At 36.3% G+C, this 22,526-nt stretch overlaps 2 protein-coding genes across 2 annotated transcripts; both read left to right on the forward strand.

Moving 5' to 3' along the window:
- Positions 1-3,791: 3,791 nt before the first annotated feature.
- On the forward strand, positions 3,792-4,736 carry LOC123791142 (olfactory receptor 14A2-like). Its single transcript, XM_045795784.2, has one exon. It carries the CDS (start codon positions 3,792-3,794, stop codon positions 4,734-4,736), a length of 945 nt encoding a protein of 314 aa, XP_045651740.2.
- Positions 4,737-17,003: 12,267 nt separating this feature from the next.
- Positions 17,004-17,930, forward strand: LOC123791143 (olfactory receptor 6F1). Its single transcript, XM_045795785.2, has one exon. The coding sequence runs from the start codon at positions 17,004-17,006 to the stop codon at positions 17,928-17,930; it is 927 nt and encodes a 308-aa protein (XP_045651741.2).
- The last annotated feature ends 4,596 nt before the right edge of the window (positions 17,931-22,526 follow it).

The following is a 22,526-nucleotide window of genomic DNA, read 5'->3' on the forward strand; positions in this document are numbered from 1 at the left end:
ACCAAGTGAATTGACTAAATGAACATCCTTGAACTACAGAGACTTATCAAGTCTGTAATTAGCAATATTTGACAGAAATCATCATGTTTAGCCAAGCTCTCAAGTTATTAGTAGTGATTATAAAGTGATAATCACAAGCTTATAATTTATTGCTAACGGAGTTAAGGAAATATTTAAGTACTTTATTATTATTCTAGTAGAACTCTGAATCACATCCTCTAGGAGGTATTACCCAAAGTTTTCTGGGAATTGAACAAGTCTGCTAATAGTAAATACCAGTGATTACAATCCAAAAGGCCTTAAGAGATACTCAATAAGGCTTTTCAGAAAACATTTAAGAGTTTTTTTTTTCTTTTGGGAATTCAAAGATATTCGTCAGATACCTTAAAAATAATTTGTTGTGGAGACTGACTACAGAAGGATTCAAATGATGTCAAATTTGAAAGAAAGGGCAAATGACTTTCCTGGTTGTGTTTAATATTCTAAGTGTTACATCTTAGAAATAATTTAGTCTTTCAACAGAAGACTAGAAAAACAATTATGCTATAATGACAGAGAATTTCCAAAGGAAGATATAATTTTGTGGTAATTTCTGGCAATCAACTGGTAAGTTAAACTCTTTTTGTCGGGGAAAAAGAATTTCAACTCTCAGATATTAGAATTATCTATAAGCAATTCTTTGTTCAGACAGTTGAAGAATTAGAATTATTTTAAGGTGTGAATTTCAAGTTTCTGTTGGTAAAATGTTAAATAGTTTCTGCTCCAAAATAAAGACACAAAATTACCAATACTGTAGGTACTAAAGAACTTTCGGGCAGACATAAAAACAATGAGATTCAACAGCCAATTTTTTCACACATCTTCCTCTTTTGGTCTATCATTGTGCATTCATTTCTCTAGACAAATAGAATAAGCTGACTAATGTCTTTAAAATTATTTTATTGCTCTTAATGTATTCTTCAAGTCCACCATATATGGCTTTTGCACATATGATCCAGATGTCCATTGCTTTTTCTTGTTTTAACTGTCATTCTTTATGTGTTCCTTTCACTGGGCTTTGTCCTATAGGCTAGTCTTCACTGAGGCTTCATTTTAGCTGCTACCTAACCCAGACAGGGAATCCTTAACTCCCTCCATGCTTGAGCAGCACCTTGGATAATTTGTAAAGTAATATCTTTAAAAAAAATTGTAATGGTACCCATCAACATCTATTTTTTTTTATTTATAGGTTTATGTATTCTTCATTTTCTGTCTCCTGTCATTGACAGAAAGTACCCAGAAGACAATTTCTCTCTCTCTAGCTTTTTTTTTTCCATTAAGCTTGGTGTCTGGTATATATGAAATACTTCTTGATCTTTTCAATAAATAGTAAATAATTCTTTTTTTATATTATAATAATACTTTTATTATATTATGTTAGTCACCATACAGTACATCCCTGGTTTTTGATGTAAAGTTCCATGATTCATTAGTTGTGTATAACACCCAGTGCACCATGCAATACGTGCCCTCCTTACTACCCATCACCAGCCTATTCTATTCCCCCACCACCCTCCCCTCTGAGGCCCTCAGTTTGTTTCTCAGAGTCTATAGTCTCCCATGCTTCATTCCCCCTTCTGATTACCCACCCTTATAATTCTGCAACAGTAACTAACAATCTACGGAAATATTTTGAAGTTTGAGATAAATACATGAAAGTATTAAAAAGTAAAATATAAACAACATAAAATAAAGGAGAAAACATATGCAGCCAGACAGAATGGTTAAGACATTTTAAATTATGGTGACTTCCCAAAGAAACAGTCAAAAAAAAAAAAAAACTAGGAGGGGGCGCCTGGGTGGTACAGCGGTTAAGCACCTGCCTTCAGCTCACGGCGTGATCCCGGCGTTACGGGATCGAGCCCCACATCAGGCTCTTCAGCTATGAGCCTGCTTCTTCCTCTCCCACTCCCCCTGCTTGTGTTCCCTCTCTCACTGGCTGTCTCTATCTCTGTCGAATAAATAAATAAAATATTAAAAAAAAAACAAAAAACTAAGAGGCAGCCCACGGAATGGGAGAAGATATTTGCAAAAAATACTACAGATAAAAGACTGGTATCCAAGACCTACAAAGAACTTCATAAACTCAATACATGGGAAACAAATAAACAAATCATAAAATGGGCAGAAGATATGAGCAGACACTTTTCCAATGAAGACATACAAATGGCTAACAGACACATGAAAAAATGTTCAAAATCATTAGCCATCAGGGAAATTGAAATCAAAACCACACTAAGATACCACCTTATGCCAGTTAGAATGCTAGAAATGGACAAGGCAAGAAACAACAATTGCTGGAGAGGCTGTGGAGAAAGGGGATCATTCCTACATTGTTGGTGGGAATGCAAGTGGGTACAGCCACTCTGGAAAACAGTGTGGAGGTCCCTTCAAAAGTTAAAAATTGAGCTACCCTATGATCCAGCCATTGCACTACTGGGTATTTACCCCAAAGATACACACGTAGTGAAGAGAAGGGCCATATGCACCCCAATGTTCATAGCAGCATTGTCCACAATAGCTACATCGTGGAAGGAGCTGAGATGCCCTTCAACAGATGACTGGATTAAGAAGATGTGGTCCATATATACAATGGAATATTACTCAGCTGTCAGAAAGAATGAGTTCTCAACATTTGCTACAACATGGATGGCACTGGAGGAGATAATGCTAAGTGAAATAAGTCAAGCAGAGAAAGACAATTATCATATGATTTCTCTCATCTATGGAACATAAGAACTAGGAAGATCGGTAGGAGAAGAAAGCGATAAAGAAAGGGGGATAATCAGAAGGGGGAATGAAGCATGAGAGACTATGGACTCTGAGAAACAAACTGAGGGCTTCAGAGGGGAGGGGGGTGGGGGAATGGGATAGACTGGTGATGGGTAGTAAGGAGGGCACGTATTGCATGGTGCACTGGGTGTTATATGCAACTAATGAATCATCGAACTTTACATCAGAAACCAGGGTAGTACTGTATGGTGACTATCATAATATAATTTAAAAATATTATTATAAAAAATTATGGTGACTTCTAAACCAGCTTTTTATTTAAAAATCAACCACTGGGAATGTGCCATAATAACCTGACTTTCTACATATGTATGTATTCAAAGGACATTAAGTTTTGCTAAATAATTAATTTATATCTTTCCCTTACATAAATGAAACATTCAACATATGTGACTGCATGACCTCAAGAAAAACAGAATCTTTGCTTGTATTCCTTTGTTTATGTTTGTAAGATTAGATAAAAGTTATTTGCTTATGTTGGATCATTTAATATAATCTAAATGTGAGGTCATGATAATTAATAGCAAATGAGAATTGATAATGCCCCTGTTAGATTATTAGGAATCCTAAAACTATAAAGATAGAACTTTGGGCTGTTCTTCAGAACAGACAAAGCAAAATGACTTGTCATTATGCATGACACAGTTATAGTGTGATACAAATACCTAGTGTTTTAGAAAAACTTCCATATTTAGTCAAATTATATACACCTGGAAGCAAGTTAAGTTTGAAAGTCAGAATCAGATGTAACTCGTATGAAAACTAATTGAGTTCACATATCACTTATGAAACTCTTTACCTTAAAAAAGATGGAATTTCTGCAGAAGTATTTAAGATATATACAATGGCTATTTTTCAATTAAACAATTGTGTATGTCAATATTATTCTTGTTAGATGTGTAAATTGATTTTTTTTTTGTATATTTCTTTGTGCTGACAGGCAGTGAAGAGACTCGAGCATGACCAATGTCACCTTGGTGGCAGGATTTCTCCTTGTGGGGTTTTCTGACATCCAAGAGCTTCAGATAGTATATGGGGTGCTCTTCCTGGTGATTTATCTGGCTATCCTAATGAGTAATCTTCTCATCATTACTCTCACTACCCGAGACCTGCAGCTACAAACACCAATGTACTTTTTCCTGAAGAACTTGTCTTGCCTGGATGTCTTCCTCGTGTCTGTCCCAATCCCCAATTTCATTGTCAACAGCCTAACCAACAGCAATTCCATTTCCACTTTAGGATGTGCCTTCCAGCTACTTTTAATGACTTCCTTCTCAGCAGGTGAGGTATTTGTCCTCACTGCCATGTCCTATGACCGCTATGTAGCCATATGCTGTCCCCTGCACTATGAGGTCATCATGAATGGTGGTGCCTGTGTACTGATGGCAGGTGTTTCCTGGGCCATCGGGGGACTCTTTGGAGCTCTGTACACTGCTGGCACATTTTTTATGCCATTCTGTGGCTCCAATGTGATCCCACAGTTTTTCTGTGATGTTTCCTCATTGTTGAGGATTTCCTGTTCTGAAACACTCCTGGTAGTTTACACAAGTATTGGAATAGGCATGTGTTTAGGGATGTCGTGTTTCATCTGCATTGTTATCTCTTATGTTTATATTTTCTCCACTGTGCTGAAGATTCCAGCCACAAAAGGCCAGTCGAAAGCTTTCTCCACATGCTTTCCCCATCTCATTGTTTTTACTCTTTTCATTATAACTGCTTGTTTTGTTTATCTCAAACCATCTTCAAATCCACCCACAGTTATCGACAGGCTGCTTTCTGTGATCTACACTGTGGTACCTCCAATACTCAACCCTGTAATCTACAGCCTGAGGAACAAGGACATGAAACGGGCTCTTATGAGATTGGTGCACAAAACTTGTGACCAAGAGTCACACTCCCTTTAACACTGTCTAAGGTCAGTGCTCTAGTGCCTTACTGATCACAGTAGACTTTCTCATCAGTCACCTCACTCTTAACTGCAAGACTTGAGACAAGAAAGGTAATGTACTCACATACACCTAAGGAAATAAATGCTCAAGTGCTGAATTGACTGATTCCAAGGTTGGATAATAGCATTATACCCATCTAACAGATAGGTGTCATTTTTCTCATTCAGAGATCTTCTATGACAAAGAATCTCTCCATTTGTGGTATAACTTTCTGAAAAAAATTGCTCCTATCTTTCACAGCATTTGTAAATTTGGCCATTGAATAATTCATTTTCTCAATTTTATTCCCTGGAAATTAAAATAAAAATGAGGCACTTCAACAGGTACATTACCATAAAGACCATGTGAGCTACCGTGATAAAATTTACACAATACTTTCCCAAAGGATTGGACTGTCTAATGTTGAGGCAGAACAAAAAGCAAACAAGAATAATGTAGATTAAGGATCATTCTAGAGGTGTGCCTACATCTGTAAGCAATACTCAGGAAAGACACCTAAAACAGAGCCACAATCGTGGAGGGAGATGCATCCCAGCACAGTTCCTAAAAATAAGCAGCGGTCAACTGGGTAAATAGTATTTCCAGAGAGAAACTAGACAGATGTCTGGAACTGTAAGACATGAGTTTCTGTATGTCTACTTGTCTATAATGCAGAAAGATCTTTACCTCTCTTCGTGTCAGGGTAAAGTTCCTAAACTGAATAAAAAGAAGTTATTAAATATAATTGTAGCAGTAGTTTCTCAGTGGGGGATGGACTTTCTTTTGGCTTATTCAGTAGTGCCTACAATATGATATTCTTATTATTTTGTATGTAATCTATGTAGAGTTCCTTTTTTTAAAAGATTTTATGTATTTATTTATTTGAAGGATAGAGTGCACAGAGAGGGAGTGAGAGTGAGAAGCGGACTCCCCACTGAGCAGATGGCCAGACGTAGGACTTGATCCCAGGACCCTGATATCATGACCTGAGCTGAAGGCAGATGCTTAACCAATTGAGCCAGTCAGGCACCCCTCTGCCTAGAGATTTTATATCTTATAAAATAACTGTCTTGATTTTACATTTGACATTATTCCATCATTTATTATTTAAGGAAAATAAGACATGCTTCTTAGATATTTTAAATCATGTTCTGCTCTTTTTAAATGTTAATACTCATGTTTTATTATCACTTCAATTAATATATAGTTGATATTGTTTCTCTGGCATGTATGATCTCATTTAATCATGCCCCAAATACCTTCTGACACGTTTGGATTTTTCCATGACAATATTGATTGTAAATATATACATATGTTTTATCTTATATGATAAAATATAACTCATATCTCTTATATGGAAAATTACCTTTCCCCACGGGATCCATGGAAAAGTCCCCATTTTTTCCTTTACCCTTAAGGAAAGAGATATGGTACACATAATTACATTTGTTTGATGTGTGTGTGTATAACCTGCCAGAGTTACCTGGGAAAATTTTTCAAAAAAAAAAAAAAGATTCTTAGACTGCCCATGGTTAAATCTATATTGAAAAAAATGATATTGGCTTAAATATTTAAGAAATTGTATGCTTTATGGAAAAATCCCGAGAGATATTTTAGTTCCCTCACTATCTATAATGTATCTTTGTTACCAGAGAAAGCACCAACTAAAAAGATATTTTTTTCTTATTTTTTTTAAAGATTTTATTTATTTATTTGACAGAGAGAAACAATGAGAGAGGGAACACAAGTAAGGGGAGTGTGAGAGGGAGAAGCAGGCTTCCTGCTGAGCAGGGAGTCTGATGCAGGGCTTGATCCCAGGACCCTGGGATCATGACCTGAGCAGAAGGCAGATGCTTAATGGCTGAGCCACCCAGGCACCCCAAGCTATTTTTTTCTTTAGAACTGGCAGCTGGTAAAGATAGAAGGAATGATTGAAAAGTCATTATTTTTAATAATTTGTGTCACAAGTGATCTAAACAATAATTAATGGACACTAAAACCTGTAGGAGAAAATTTGTAAGAGAATGTGATATTCTCATAATGATGGGTGATGAGTTAGGTTGAATATTTCAGGCTGAAGGAATATGAGAATGACGTGCAGAAAAACTTTCCTATTTTCTATTGAAGCAGATGATAAAACCCTCATATGAGGGGTGCCTTCTCCATTCCCAGCACAAAGGAGCATCCATATCTCCAGAGATGAGGGGATGCAGAGAGCAATCTGAACAAATAAACCTTGCTATTTTCTCCAGTTTGCTACACTTAGCTCTGATTCTTTCTCCTATCATATCTTTCCTTGACTTTCTACTCTTCATCAAATCTAGCATCAAAACTCTCAGTTCCAACCACTTATTTGGAACTTTATTTCCTTTTGAAGGCTCCCATGTCACATAAAACTTACATTAAATAAATTTTTATATTTTTTCTTGTTATAGGGGTACCAGGCAAGAACTAAAAAGGTAGAAGGGAAATATATTTATTGCTCCCCTACAGTTATGACACCTGAAAAGTAATAATAGGGACACCACATCAACCCTGGAGCCCGCAGAAAGGATCCTGGAGAAACTGGCAGATGTTGACAAAAATTAAGATTTTCCATCAAAGTCAGCTCTCTGGAACTCTGTCTGTGGTGCCCAGTTGAGAGAGAGGAAAAACAAACAAACAAACAAACAAACAAACACACCTCTTGCTTATTGTTTCTTTTCCAAAGTCATAGTAGCAAGATTAAAAGATTTGCAAATGTTAGTTCTTTAGATTTTGACTCTGCTTAAATCCTTTTGAGATACCTATTGGTTATTGAGCCTTTCTCTTCTAGGGATAAGTATTGTTTTCCTGTTGCTCATCTCTGTCCTGAGAACATGGCTTGGCTTTCTGCATGCCAAGGCATGCAAGTAGTTGGTTGTTACATGTGCAGGAAGCCAACTGTCAGGTTAGGAGCTAGTAAGATGGCAAGAAATTGATGTGTGTTGTACACCATGTTCAGCTAACATCCATTGGCCATTACCAGCTCTCAGATGAGATTGTCTAAATCTTTCTTTTGCCCATCTTTGGAAGTGGCTCAGGATCTTGAGAGGGCTGCATAGTTTGCACTGTCTTTTGAGACACCTCTTGAGTCCATGATTAAGTAATAAATAGCATATTAGTTTTGGTTTTGAATCCCTGTATAGGTATGTCTTTGGTTTAATATAAAAAGTGAAAAAAAGAAGGTGATTTTTTTAAAAGAGTTTAATACTTTTATAAATATTTGCTCTTTATTTTGGTTGAAAGTTAATAAGAGATTTGAAAGAATATTTTTATTTTGAGAATATTGTGGCCAGAAGCTGATATTGGAAGGTAACTGGAAAGTGGTATGCAGATGCTGAAAGGAGCTATTTTTAAGATTTCTCTCTTCTTCCAGTTTTATCCCGCTCTACCCATGGATATTTCTACAATCACTTAAATCCCTTTTTTGAATCTCTGCTGATGATATGCCCTGTCAACTCTGACCATCTCCTCATTGCTGACATGGTATTATTGAGGATGATTTGGAATTCCATCTGCTTCTTTTCTAATTTGAGTCTGAAAAGAAGTTATAAAATATATTAAAATATTAAATTAACTCTCCCCACTGGCTCACCTGATATTCTCCTTCCTCTGGCTTCCCCTCCTTTTTCCTCTGTTGCCACATAAAAAAGTTCACTCTGTTCCCTTGAATCCTTTGCTATATCCCCCATTGGGCCTCTACTTTCTCCATCCTTCAGTGCACCCCTACCTCATCATTTCCAACTCTATTTTCCTACAGTCATTTGAAATTTGGGCCCCTTGCCAAAGCCTTGCATCAGGGACTCTACAGTACTTGAAGAACACCAGAAAATGAGTACCTGAGGTTGAAAAGGAAAAAGGCTGATTAGTCTGTTAGTCATCTGGATGTTGTTGGAAAAATGTCTATTTATGTCTCTGCCCATTTCTTAACCAGATTACTTGTTTTTTTTGTGTGTCGAGTTGGAACTTCTGTATAGGTTTTGCATATGAATTATTTATCAGATATGTCTTTTGAAAATATCTTCTCCCATTCTGTAGACTTCCTTTTAGTGTTTTGTTTTGTTTTGTTGTTTCCTTCACTGTGCAGAAGATTTTTATCTTGATGAAGTCCCAGAAGTTCATTTTTTTGTTTTGTTTTTATTTCCCTTGCTTCTGGAAATGTGTCTAGTAGAATCTACTGTAGCTGAGGTCAAAGCTGAGCTGTCTGTCTTCTCCTCTAGGATTTTGATGGTTTCCTGTCTCACATTTAGGTATTTCATCCATTTGAATTTATTTTTGTGTATGGTGTAAGAAAGTGATCCAGTTTCATTCTTCTGAAATTAATAATACACTATATGTTACCTTACTTGAATTTAAATAAAATCTTAAAAAAACTTTAGTCACGTTAGTGATAGAAGTACCATACATTTATCTTACTTTAATATTTATTTAGTAGCTACATGCCAATAATAAATTTCACAAATAAAAATATAATTAAAATTAAAAATAATAAAGTAATAGAAATGTGTCATACTTTCATTGTCTAGTTATTGTTAACATGTTTTATGCCACAAAAAGAACCAAATTTTCATCAAATGAACACTCCTCAGATATTTAACCATGTCTATTTTAAATCTTGTGTCATTCACAGGCAGTTATTATTATTTTTTTACTTTGATTTTCTCTGAAAGCTTTTTTAGTCAGCTATAGGCAAGAATGTTGCATGATGGCATAACTTGAATAACTTTGAGATCATGTTATTGGTCTGCATAAGAATTTCCAGAACTAATAAAGTTGATGAATTCATAAAACTCCTCAACCACAACTGTGCAGAACAGAAATTAATTACACTAAAGTGAATGAACTGGGGGCAGGTGTAAGATGGCAGAGTAGGGGGACACTAAGCTCATCTCATCTCACATTCACAACTAGATATCAATACATCCAAGGAAATAACCGGAGTGATCTGAAGACTGGCAGAACAAACTCCACAAGTAAATGTAGAAAAGAAGCTACAACTGAGAGGTTAGGAAGGGCAGAAACAGTGGTCAGGAGCTGCCCACAGGAGGAGGGAACTATGGTCATGGAGATGACAGCATCAGGAAGACCATACAGAGAAAACAAATCCCCATAACGTCTGGCTTTTAAAACCATAGGGACTGAATTCTGTGAGTTTGTATAAGCAGTGGAATTTAGAACCTGGAGCTTTAAAAATTAGCTGACTCAGCACTGGGTGAGCCAGGAAGGTGACGGATAGCCTGGCGCCCATCTTTAAAAAGGCAACAACCCTAGGAGAGGCAAAATAGAGGCAATGCCTTGTACAATGTAAGGGAGATCTGTTTATCCTGAAAGTGAGGGGATGGACAAACATTCATCACGCAAATGGATGTAAAAAAATGGCAGAGTAACAATACTTGTATCAAACAATAGACATTAAATCAGAGACTGTAACAAGATATAAAGAAGGATAATATATAATCATTAATGGAACTATCCAACAAGAGCATATAACAATTGTAAATATTTTGTGCCCAAGAAGGGAGCTTCCGGACACATAAAACAGATAATAACAAACATTAAGGGAGTAACCAATAGTAATAAAATAATGGTAGAGAACTTTAACACCACACTTATAGCAATACAACAGAGCACCCAATTAGAAAATCAACAAAGTAAAGTGGCTTTGAAGGACTCACTGGATCAGATGGATTTAACAGATGTATTCAGAACATTCCATTCTAAAACAGCAGAATATACATCCTTTTCAAGTGCACATGGAACACACACAGAAAAGCCTTGACATATTCAAAAAAATTGAAGTCATACTCATGCATCTTTTCTGACCATATCACTATGAAACTAGAACTCAAACAAGAAAAAACCTGGAAAGACCACAAATAAATTGAGATTAAATAATATCCTACTAAACAATGAATGGGTCAACCACAAACTCAAATAATAAATAAAAAATTACATGGGCATAAAAATGAAAACACAATGGTCCATAAACTTTGGGATGAAACAAAAAAGTTATAAAGGAAAGTATATAGCAATACAGGCCTCCCTCAAGAAGCAAGAAAAACCTCAGATAAGCAACCTAACATTATACCTAAAACAGCTAGAAAAAAACAACAAATAAAATGCAAATCGAGCAGAAGAAAGGAAAGAATAAAGATTAGAACAGAAATAAATGATATAGAAAGAAACAAAAACAACAATAGAACAGATCAATGAGACCAGTAGCTGGTTCTTTGGGAGGGGGGAACACACTATAAAACTGATAAACCTCTAGCCAGACTCATAAAAGAGAGAAAGAGAGAGAGAGAAAGGATTAGAATAAACAAAATCACAACTGTAAGAGTAAAAATAACAATCAACACCACAGAAATTTTAGCAATTGTAAGAAAATATTATGACAACTTATATCCCAAAAAAATTGGATAATGTAGAAGAAATTGATGAATTCTAAGAAACATATAACTTACCTTTGGTGTAAATACCCAGTAGTGCAATTGCTGGATTATAGGGTAGCTCAATTTTTAACTTTTTAAGGGACCTCCACACTGTTTTCCAAAGTGGCTGTACCATCTTGCATTCCCACCAACAGTGTAAGAGGGATCCCCTTTCTCCACATCCTCTCCAACAATTGTTGTTTCCTGTCTTGTCAATTTCTGCCATTCTAGCTGGCGTAAGGTGGTATCACAATGTGGTTTTGATTTGAATTTCCCTGATGGCTAATGATTTTGAACATTTTTTTCCATGTGTCTGTTAGCCATTTGTATGTCTTCATTGGAAAAGTGTCTGTTCATATCTTCTGCCCATTTTTTGATTTGATTATTTGTTTCTCATGTATTGAGTTTGAGAAGTTCTTTGTAAATCTTGGATAGCAGTCTTTTATCTGTAGTGTCATTTGCAAATATCTTCTCACATTCTGTGGGCTGCCTCTTAGTTTTTTTGACAGTTTCCTTGGCTGTGCAGAAGCTTTTTATCTTGATGAAGTCCCACTAGTTCATTTTTGCTTTTGTTTCTCTTGCATTTGGAGATGTGTCATGAAAAAAGTTGTTGTGGCCGATGTCAAAGAGGTTACAGCCTATGTTCTCCTCTAGGATTTTGATGGATTCCTGTCTCACATCGAGGTCTTTCATCCATTTGGAGTTTATCTTTGTGTATGGTGTGAGAGAGAACGAGAGACTATGGACTCTGGGAAACAAACTGAGGGCTTCAGAGGGGAGGAATGGGGGATTGGGATAGGCCGGTGATGGGTATTAAGGAGGACACATATTGCATGGTGCACTGGGTGTTATACACAAATAATGAATCATGGAACATTACATCAAAAGCTAAGGATACACTGTATGATGACTAACATAACATAATAAAAAATTATTACATAAAAATAAAGTCTGTTTTGTCTGACGTAAACAAACAAACAAACAAACAACATATAAATTACCAAAAGTGAAGCAGTAAGAAATAGAAAATCTGAGCAGACCAATTACCAGCAAGGAGATTAAATCAGTAATCAAAAAGATCTGAACAAACAAAAGTCCAGAACCAGAGAGCTTCACAGGTGAATTCTACCAGACATTTAAGGAAGAACTGATACCTATTCTTCTCAAACTATTCTAGAAAAATAGACGACAAAGAAGAAAACTTTCCAAATACATTCTATGAGGCCATTATCACCCTGATACCAAAACTAAATAAAGACACAGAGAGAGAGAGAGAGAGAGAGAGAGAGAGAGAACACAGGCCATTATCTCTGATGAATACAGATGCAAAAGTTCTAAAAAAAATACTAGCAAACTGAAACCAAATAATATGTTTAAAAATAATCATTCATCTCAATCAAGTGAGATTTAATTCCAGGATGCAAGGGTGGTTCAATATTCACAAATTAATCAACATGGTACATCACATAAATAAGAGAAAATTTAAGAACCATATGATAATTTATTGGAAACAGAAAAAAATCATTTGACATAGGACAACAACCATTCATGACAAAAGCCTAAAACAGAGTAGGGTTATAAGTAACATACCTCAGCATAAAAAGACCATATGTGAAAAACTCACAACAAGCATCATATTTATTGGGAAATACTGACAGCTTTCCCCCTAATGTTAGCAACAAGACAAGGTTGTTCACTCTCACCACCTTTTGTCAACATAGTTCTGGCAGTCATAGTCACAGTAATTAGACAACAGAAATAAATAAAAGGCATCCAAACTGCCAAGTAAGTAGTAAAACCTTCATTATTTTCAGATGCCATGATACTATAAAATCCAACCGAAAACTACTTAAACTCTTCTAAAAATTCAACCAAAAAACTACTAGAATTGATTAAAGAATTCAGTAAAGCCACAGGATATAAAATCAATGAGCAGAAGGCTGTTGCATTTCTATACACTAATACTGAAGAAACAGAAAGTGAAATTAAGAAAACAATCCCATTTAAAATTACACCAGAAATAATAAGATACCTAGGAATAAACCTAGCCAAAGGGGTGAAAGACCCTGAAAACTATAAACTATAAACTGTAAAAACTATAAAACATTGATGAAGAAATTGAAGATGACACAAAGAAATAGAAAGATGTTGCAGGCTCATGGATTGGAATCCATTGTTAGATTGTTAAAATGTCTATAGTACCTAAAGTAATCTTCATATTTAATGCAATCTCTATTAAAATACTAATATTTTTTTTTGCAGAATAGAACAAAAAAATCCAAAGTTTTTATAGAACTATAAAAGACCCTGAATAGCCCAAGCAATCTTGAAAAAGAAAAGCAACCCTGAAGGTATCACAATTTGAGATTTAAAGTTTTATAACAGCCCTGTGGTAACTAAAGCAGTATGGGACTGGTACAAAAATAGACATATAAATTAATAGAACAGAACAGAAAATCAAAAGTAAACCCACAATTATATGGCCAATTAATCTTCAAAAAGGTAGGAAAGTTATCCTCTAGGAAAAAGACCATCTCTTCAACAAATGGTGTTGGGGAAAACTGGACTACTACATACAAAATAATACATTTGGATCGCTTTCTTTCACCATACATAAAAATAAACTCAAAATGGATTAAACAGTTAAATGTGCATCCTGAAACCATAAAAATCCTTGAAGAGAGCACAGACAGTTACATCTCTGACATTGGCCATAGTACATTATTCTAAATGTCTCCTGAGGCAAGGGAAAGAAAAGCAGAAATAAACTATTGGGATTACATAAAAATAACAAGCTTCTGCACAGTGAAGGAAACAATCAATAAAAGTAAAAGGCAACCTAATGAATGGGAGAAGATATTTACAAATGGCACACCCAATTAAGGATTAGTATTCAAATTATATAAAGAACAGATACAACTCAACACTCAAAAAAACAAATAATTGAATTTAAAAATGGACAGAACACCTGAAAAAAACATTTCTCCTAAGAATACATACAGATGACCAACAGACACATGAAAAGATGCCCAACATCACCTTTCATCAGGGGAATGCAAATCAAAACTACGAGATATCACCTCACACCTGTCAAAATGGCTAAAATTTACAAAACAAGAAGGAACAGGTGTTGGCATAGATGCAGACAAAGGGGAAACTTCCTACACTGTTGGTGGGAATGCAAACTGGTGCAGTTCCTAAAAAAAAAAAAAAAAAAAAAAAAAAAAAGAACTACCCTACCATCCAGCAATTGCACTACTAGATATTTACCCAAGGGATGAACACTGATTCAAAGGGATACATGCACCCTGGTGTTTATAGCAGCATTATCAATAATAGCCTAATTACGGAAAGAGCCCAAATGTCCATTGACTGATGAATGGATAAGGAAGATATCACATTTATATGTATCTATCTAGCTATTTATCTATATCTATATATCTATATCTATATATCTATATCTATCTATATATCTCAGCCACACAAAAGAATGAAATCTTGCCATTTGCAATGACATAGACACTAAGTGAAGTAAGTCAGAGTAAGACAGATACTGTATGATCTCACTCATATGTGCAATTTAAGAACAAAATAAATGAATTTAGGGAATAAAAAACCAGAGAGGCAAACCAGGAGACAATCTCTTAATTACAAAGAACAAATAGTTACCAGGTGGGACATGGGGGGGGGGAATGGGTGAAATAGGTGATGGATATGAAGGAGTGCACTTGTCATGATGAGCACCATGTGATGAATAGAATTGTTAAACGCTATGGTGTACACCAGAAACTAATATAATATTGTATTTACTATACCAGAATAAAAAAAATAACTTCGAAAATAAAAATAAAGATTTTCAGAAATTATTAGAACCCATTGAATATTTTCATTTTCTAAGGACTTGCACAAAGATGAAAGATCTGCATTAATTTTGTAAATCTAAGGAAATATCCATTTCCTGTTCCATGTAGAATCTTCATTAAATTATAAAGTTATTTAAATCAAATGATTGAAAATAATTTGAAACTCACATTTAGAAAGATCTTCTCTTCTTGAGCTAGCCTTAAGTACCCAAGAGAAAGTATTAAATTGTCACCTTCTCCCATAAGATTCCTGTACGCATAAGTAATTACTTAATAGCAAATTGTTTTCAGTATGGAGCTCATTAAGTGGAAGATTGAGATCAAGAAAATGTAAAACACCAAAACTAAAGTTGAACATAGCTAAGACAGGATTGAATCAGAAGGAAAGAAAAAAAAAATAAACAGAGAAAGACTAAGAACAAGGTTCAAAAGCCGTGGAAGATTGAGCTCATCAAACAGTGCTGAATATCGAGAGAAAATAGGGTAAAATTTTAAGATAATCAAATGAAAAAGAAGAAAGAGAGATAAAATGATTGCAATAGAAGTGCAATATGTTTAAATTAATAATATTATGGAATAAAAAATCAGGGAAAAGATAAAGTACAAAGACAGAGTTTATAGATTTTATATGAATGGCAAAAAGGATTACAACTGGGTAAGTGAACAGGGTTATTCTGGGCTTGATCAATCTAGACCTGATCAATGAATGGGTAAATTCATTATCACAGATTTGTTCCATAATATGTAGCCATCATAGCATTTAATTAATACTTGAAATTTCCTGTAATTCAGAAACAATATAAATATAGTTATTTTGCCAAAATAATGTATGTTTGTATGAAAAGCAGTTGTTTTTTATGTATTCAAAATCACTTTCCAAATGTAAGAAATTAAAATTACCTATTAAACTCCATCAGCAAATTGTTAAAAACTCAAATGTGTACATGTTTTTATTTAAATTCCAGTTAGTTAGGAGATGGGAATTAAGGAGCGCACTTGTCATGAGCACCAGATGTTGTATGTAAGTATGGAATCACTAAACGGTACGCCTGAAACTAATATTACACTCTGTGTTAACTAACTGTAATTTAAAGACTGTAAATTTTTTAGAAAATAACTAGTTTCAAAGTGATTTTCTTCTTTTAGCCTGTTCTCAGTGTAATCACTCCAAATGAGTATTAAGATGTCTTAGATGCAGGGAGCAGTTGCCTTTTTCAAAAAGGAAATAGTTCTTGGTGCAAAGAATGTATCACATTAATAAGTTTAAACACAAAATTTTCAAGGTCAAAGAAGACAAAAATAAGTTTACTCTAATTTAAAACTTTTTTTATAGTTTACTTCTGAACGTTATTTTTGAGGTCAGAGCTCATAAATTAGAAGACCAATTCAAAAGCTGTTAAGTGTCAAACATGAAAGTGTCTAGATCCTGCATTTGAGACACAAAGACAAAAAGAAAAAAAATACCTATTTTCATTTAAGGACCAGAAAGAAAGAGTCTAGTTACAAAGTAGTGGATTGTGTTAACATGAAACATCCCTTTGTGTGTTTAGATGTAATCTATGGCTGTGGTTGGGCATGTCCAGAATAAGATGATGCAGGTCCAAAGATTGGGTTTGAATCTTCTATCTAAGTGTAACTATGGGTGCAATCTTTGCAAAAATGCTAAAATGCTTCACACCTAAGTCTCTTCAACCACTAATTGGTGATAATAGCACATATCTCTCCATATTATTAAATTGCTTGATATTAACCATATGCAGCTCCAAATACAGAGCAGGCACTCAACATATGTTAGACTGTCAATCTGCATTCAGTTACTGAAGCACACTCATGAAATCCTTTTCTTTTCATTTTTCTAGGATGGTGTGATTGGATCAAAAGCCTCAGTGTGTGGCCTCTATTTACCAGGATATCTCAATACTTATTCAATGGGCACAGACAATGCAACTCTCCCCCAGGATTTTCTCCTGCTGGGCTTTCCTGGGTCCCAGGTCCTTCAGCTCTCTCTCTTTATGCTTTTTCTGGTGATGTACATCCTCACACTGAGTGGTAACATGGCTATCTTGATGTTGGTGAGAACTTCCCACCAGCTACATACCCCTATGTACTTCTTTTTGAGCAACCTCTCTTTCTTGGAAATTTGGTATACCACAGCTGCAGTCCCCAAAGCCCTGGCCATACTTTTGGGGAGAAGCCAAACTATATCATTTACTGGCTGCCTTTTGCAGATGTACCTTGTTTTCTCACTGGGCTGCACAGAGTACTTCCTCCTGGCAGCCATGGCTTATGACCGCTATCTGGCCATATGCTATCCTCTACACTATGGGGCCATCATGAGCAGCCTGCTCTCAGCACAGCTAGCCCTGGGATCCTGGCTGTGTGGTTTTCTGGCCATTGCAGTGCCCACAGCCCTCATCAGCACCCTGTCCTTCTGTGGTCCTCGCACGATCAACCACTTCTTCTGTGACATTGCACCCTGGATCACCTTGGCTTGCACCAGCACACGGGCAGTGGAACTTGTGGCCTTTGTGATTGCTTTTGTGGTCATCCTGAGTTCATGCCTGATCACCCTGGTCTCCTACATCTACATCATCAGCACCATTCTCAGGATCCCTTCAGCCAGCGGCAGGAGCAAAGCCTTCTCCACATGCTCTTCACATCTCACTGTGGTGCTCATCTGGTATGGGTCCACTATCTTTCTTCATGTCCGCCTCTCCATCAAAGAGGCCTTGGATCTGACCAAAGCTGTGCATGTGCTGAACACTGTGGTGACTCCTGTTCTAAACCCCTTCATCTACACTCTCCGTAACAAGGAAGTAAGAGAAACTCTGCTGAAGAAGTGGAAGGGAAAATAAACTGCCCCTAATAAAACAGAGCTCTGTAAATTATCTCCTTGTCTCTCCAATTAAGAATATGGAGGGAAACAGAAAATGTTCCTTGATACAGGAGACAAAAGAAACTGAAGGGGGAGAAAAAAACTGCATATACTTGCTCTACTTTTTTATTTTTGATTGGAAGTGGAGTTCTTGATATAACTAAACCAGACTCTTTTAGGAAAAAAAAATGTGTACACTGAGTTAGATTTGTCTTTCACTTTTTTTTTAATTTAAATTCAATTAGCCAACATACAGTACATCATTAGCTTTTGGTGTAATGTTCAATGATTCACTGGTTGTATATAACACCCAGTGCTCATCTCATCATGTGCCCTCCTTAATGCCCATCACCCAGTTACCTCATTCCCCCACCCCCCTCCCTTCTATAAGTTTGTTTCCTGGAGTCCAGAGTCTCTCATGGTTTGTCTCCCTTTCTGATTTTTTCCCATTCATTTGTCCTTCCCTTCACCTACGCTCCTCTGTGCTATTCCTTTTATTCCACCTATGAATGAAACCATATGATAATTGTCTTTCTCTGCTTGACTTATTTCACTTAACATAATCCCCTCCAGTTCCATTCATGTTGATGCAAATGGTAGGTATTCATCCTTCCTGATGGCTGAGTAATACTTCATTGTATATATGAACCATGTCTTCTTTATCCATCCATCTGTTGAAGGGAAACTTGGCTACTCCACAGTTTGACTATTGTGGACATTGCTGCTATAAACATTGGGGTGCATGTGCCCTTCTTTTCACTACATCTGTATCTTTGGGGTAAATACTCAGTAGTGCGGTTGCTGGGTCATAGGGTAGCTCTAGTTTTGATTTTTTGAGGAACCTCCATACTGTTCCCAGAGTGGCTGTACCAGCTTGCATTCCCACCAACAGTGCAAGAGGGTTCCCCTTTCTCCACATCCTTGCCAACATTCGTTGTTTCCTGCCTTGTTACTTTTAGCCATTCTAACCGATGTAATGTGGTATGTTATTGTGGTTTTGATTTGTATTTCCTTGATGACAAGTGTTGTTGAGCATTTTTTCATGTTTCTGTGGGCCATTTATATGTCTTCTCTGGAGAAGTCTCTGTTCATGTCTTCTGTCCACTTCTTGACTGGATTATTTGATTTTTGGGTGTTGAGATTGATAAGTCTTTGGCTTTCATTTATAAAACTAGGTGCTCATGAGAAGAGTGTGTTACTAAATAAACTTTAAATTCTTGTCCCTTTTAGATTTTGCCTTGATCATAGAAGTAAAAACTTTTGAGAATTGTATTTATGAAATACGAGGTATGAAAAATAGGGAAAGTTTGAATGAATAAAAAGATAACTGAAGTTAGAGTGTGCAATTATTTCAACATATTGTTTTCTGGATAAAATACAGTGAAATGGGTACATATGAAATGATAACTATCATGTGCCATATTTGTTTAAGATGGATAGTGAACAAAGCAATCTAAAAAACAGGTGATGAAAGGTGAAAAGTAGATAAAAAGGACTACAGGAGGGTTTGAAAAAAGCAATAGAAGTCCCTTACATAATGTTTTGTCCCTAGAAAAGAAAAAAATACTAATTCAGATTGTTATCATGTCACCAAGGTTAGAATATCCAGAGGAAAAACGATTGCTGGCAAAAATAATTGTCATAGTTACTTGATTTCCTCCTGATCCTATTTCTTAGGGAGTAAGATACTTTTCAACCATCAATCCATCAAAGTTCATTTCCCTCTCCTTATACAATTTTCCATAGCTGCGTGTTAGAAGCAGCAAAGAGGGGCTTGGCAGTCTGAGCCAGTCTGGAGATAGAATCTGTCTCATTCTGTGTTGGCTTATGCGCATAAAAATATGTGTTTCTCAAAGGAGAAAAGCCTATGGAACTGAGTAGAGGCTACCCATTAGATTCTGTTTATTTTTGTTATTTGAAATCTCTTTTGGATTCCCACTCAAAAGTGAAGTGGGAAGAGGATAGAAGAAGAAGACTATATATTTGAATGGGATAGGAGTAAGTATTTCATTGTGAGAGTCATAATATCAATTTTCAAAAACTGTATCTATATTGAAAGTTTACCACTTAAAGTACCATAATGAAATGACGTGCATGTAATTTGATTTACTTTATTTATTGTGAGCATGTGGTTCAAATACATAAAATTTCTAAGCTTTAAAAATTAAAAAAAAACACAAAAGATTACACAGACATTTTTTGTTGTTGTTGTTAATGATGAATATTGTAGATGCTCTCCATGAACACTTTGAATTCTCTTTCTCCACCATTTCCAAGACCCTTGAGTAAGTTCCTGCCATTTCTTAATTCTACCGTCTTTGTTTCTAGTCCTTGATCTAATTGACAGTCCACAAGTCCCCATTTTTGGGGAACCCTCACAGCTTGGATCAGTCTCCAGATTCTATGCTGGAAACGGCTGGTGGTTGAGTGGGCTGTCCTCATTTATTTGGAGCCCCAGTCTGTAGTCTCCATTTGTTGGGGTCTACTGGTTTAGTCCTTCCCCCGGGTCCCAGTTTCAAAATTTGGAATTTTGGGTCGTTTAAACAAGGCTTTCTCTTACCCATTCCACAATAACATCTATTAGGCTATTGCTGGCTATTAATATGCACATAGGCTATTTCTAATAGGAATCTCAGAAGCCAAAAACCTATGGAGATTGGTAGGCATGGGGAGAGCACTTGAATGCTGTAAGTGCTACCACTTAGATCTAAGACTCCCATGTTAAGATAACTTGGTCACGAAATAGGTTAGATTGAAACTGTATCATCTCCAATCTTTAAAAATATTCCATGCAATGAGGCAAACTGTATCCTCACAATTCCCAACACAATGGCACATTACTTTTAGGTATTAGTTTTCTTCCAAGATACCCAAAATCTTAGCAAAAAAAAAGTGGTATCTGCAAATGCTGAAGAATTGAGCATGCCATTTTCTGGTACATTTGCTTATTTTGTTTAAATACTATAGTCCCAGAAGTATATACAAAATGGCTTTAGTTCAGCTTTGTTTTAAATATGTTTTAATAATTTACCATCTAAAAAGGCTGGAAGTTTAATGTTGCCCAAATCATACCACAGATGTGGATTTAAAGGGAAAAATATTTTTTTAAAAATGGCAACATCTTTCTAAAACAATCTGGGATAACAATGGCCATCATGAGAAACATCCCAGATAGTCAAGATTGCTGATTTAGGAAGTGCACTTGAAAGCAAAGCTTCACAAATCAAAGAAGTGGAATACCTATTTCAATTGGTATGCAGAAGCTTCTCAAAAGTTTCAATATTCCCAAACAGATTCACTTAAAAAAGAGTGTTATAAAAAAATAATGAAAAAGTAAAGACACAAAAGATACCTAAAAAAAGACAGTGAGACTGATGTGATTCCTATATCTTTTCTCAATCCTCTTTTACCTGAGTACTCACAGTCTACTTTCTATCTGAAATCCCTTTCAACTCTGAAGAGACTATTAAGCAATTATATTTTAAAATAAAGCCACTCAAGAAAGAACCCAAGATGGTGACTGAGTAGGAGTTCCCTAGGCCCCTCTTGTTGCACTAACACAACTAAATAGCTATCAAATCATCCTATATATGCCTGAAATTGGACTGATGAGTGACAGCACGCTCCACAACTAAAAGGAGGAAAGAGGCCACATGAAAGATGGTAGGAGTGTGGAGACATGGTTTAGAAGAGAAATGGATCGTGGATGCTGAGGAGGGAAGGGAACCATTGTCATGGAGAAGAGTGAGAGAGAAAGAAGAAAGCACACAGGGGAATGCACTAAGAGAACATTTCCCCAAAAGGCATTGGCTTGGAAAATGACATGGTGTGAATTTCAGGAGTTCTTGCAACTGGCATGGCTTACAGCCTGGAGTTTTAAAGTCAGCTGGCTTGGCTGGGATAGAGCCCTAGGGAACTGCCTTACTCCTGGAGAGAAGGCAGACAAAAAATGCAGGGGCAGACATCAGCTTGGAAACATCATTCTGAAGAATGTTTGGGGCAATGGATGGGGGGAGATTATTCACTATTTTAGGATCACTTTCCTGAGAGGCAGCCTTCACAGAGAAATCGCTCCAGGGACAAAAGAGCTGGCTGGTGCCATTTCCCTCCAAATACCCTCAGCATAAGCACAGCCACCAGTGGGATGCACCACAAGACCCACAATGGAGGCCTAACCTGCTTATGCCAAGACACACACCTATGCTCTGGCAGGATGGCCCTTCTCAATCAAACTTGTCTCAGTCCCAGTGTTCTAGGGCCCTTCCAGAAGACAAGAAATAACTCCACCCTACACCATGTCTCCCAATCAGAGAGTTCTGCAGGACTTCAGTTCTAGTGAAAGTAGTCTTACATCTCATTTAATGAGCAGACCAGAGCACATCGAGTTAAAATTTTCCACATTCTGTCCAGGACCAAAAACCGCACACTCAGGCAAGGAAAGCCTCTACAGAAAACTGGTCAGAAGGATAGAGCAGCCAAAATGCAACAACAGAGCACATGCAGCACATGCCAGAGACAGTCCCTGAAGTGCCAGGCCCTTGATACTATATGATCTCTTCTTCATAAAGCCATTACT

This window comes from Ursus americanus, chromosome 5 (assembly GCF_024610735.1).
Source record: "Ursus americanus isolate L20-20 chromosome 5, mUrsAme1.1.p, whole genome shotgun sequence".
Taxonomy (NCBI): domain Eukaryota; kingdom Metazoa; phylum Chordata; class Mammalia; order Carnivora; family Ursidae; genus Ursus; species Ursus americanus.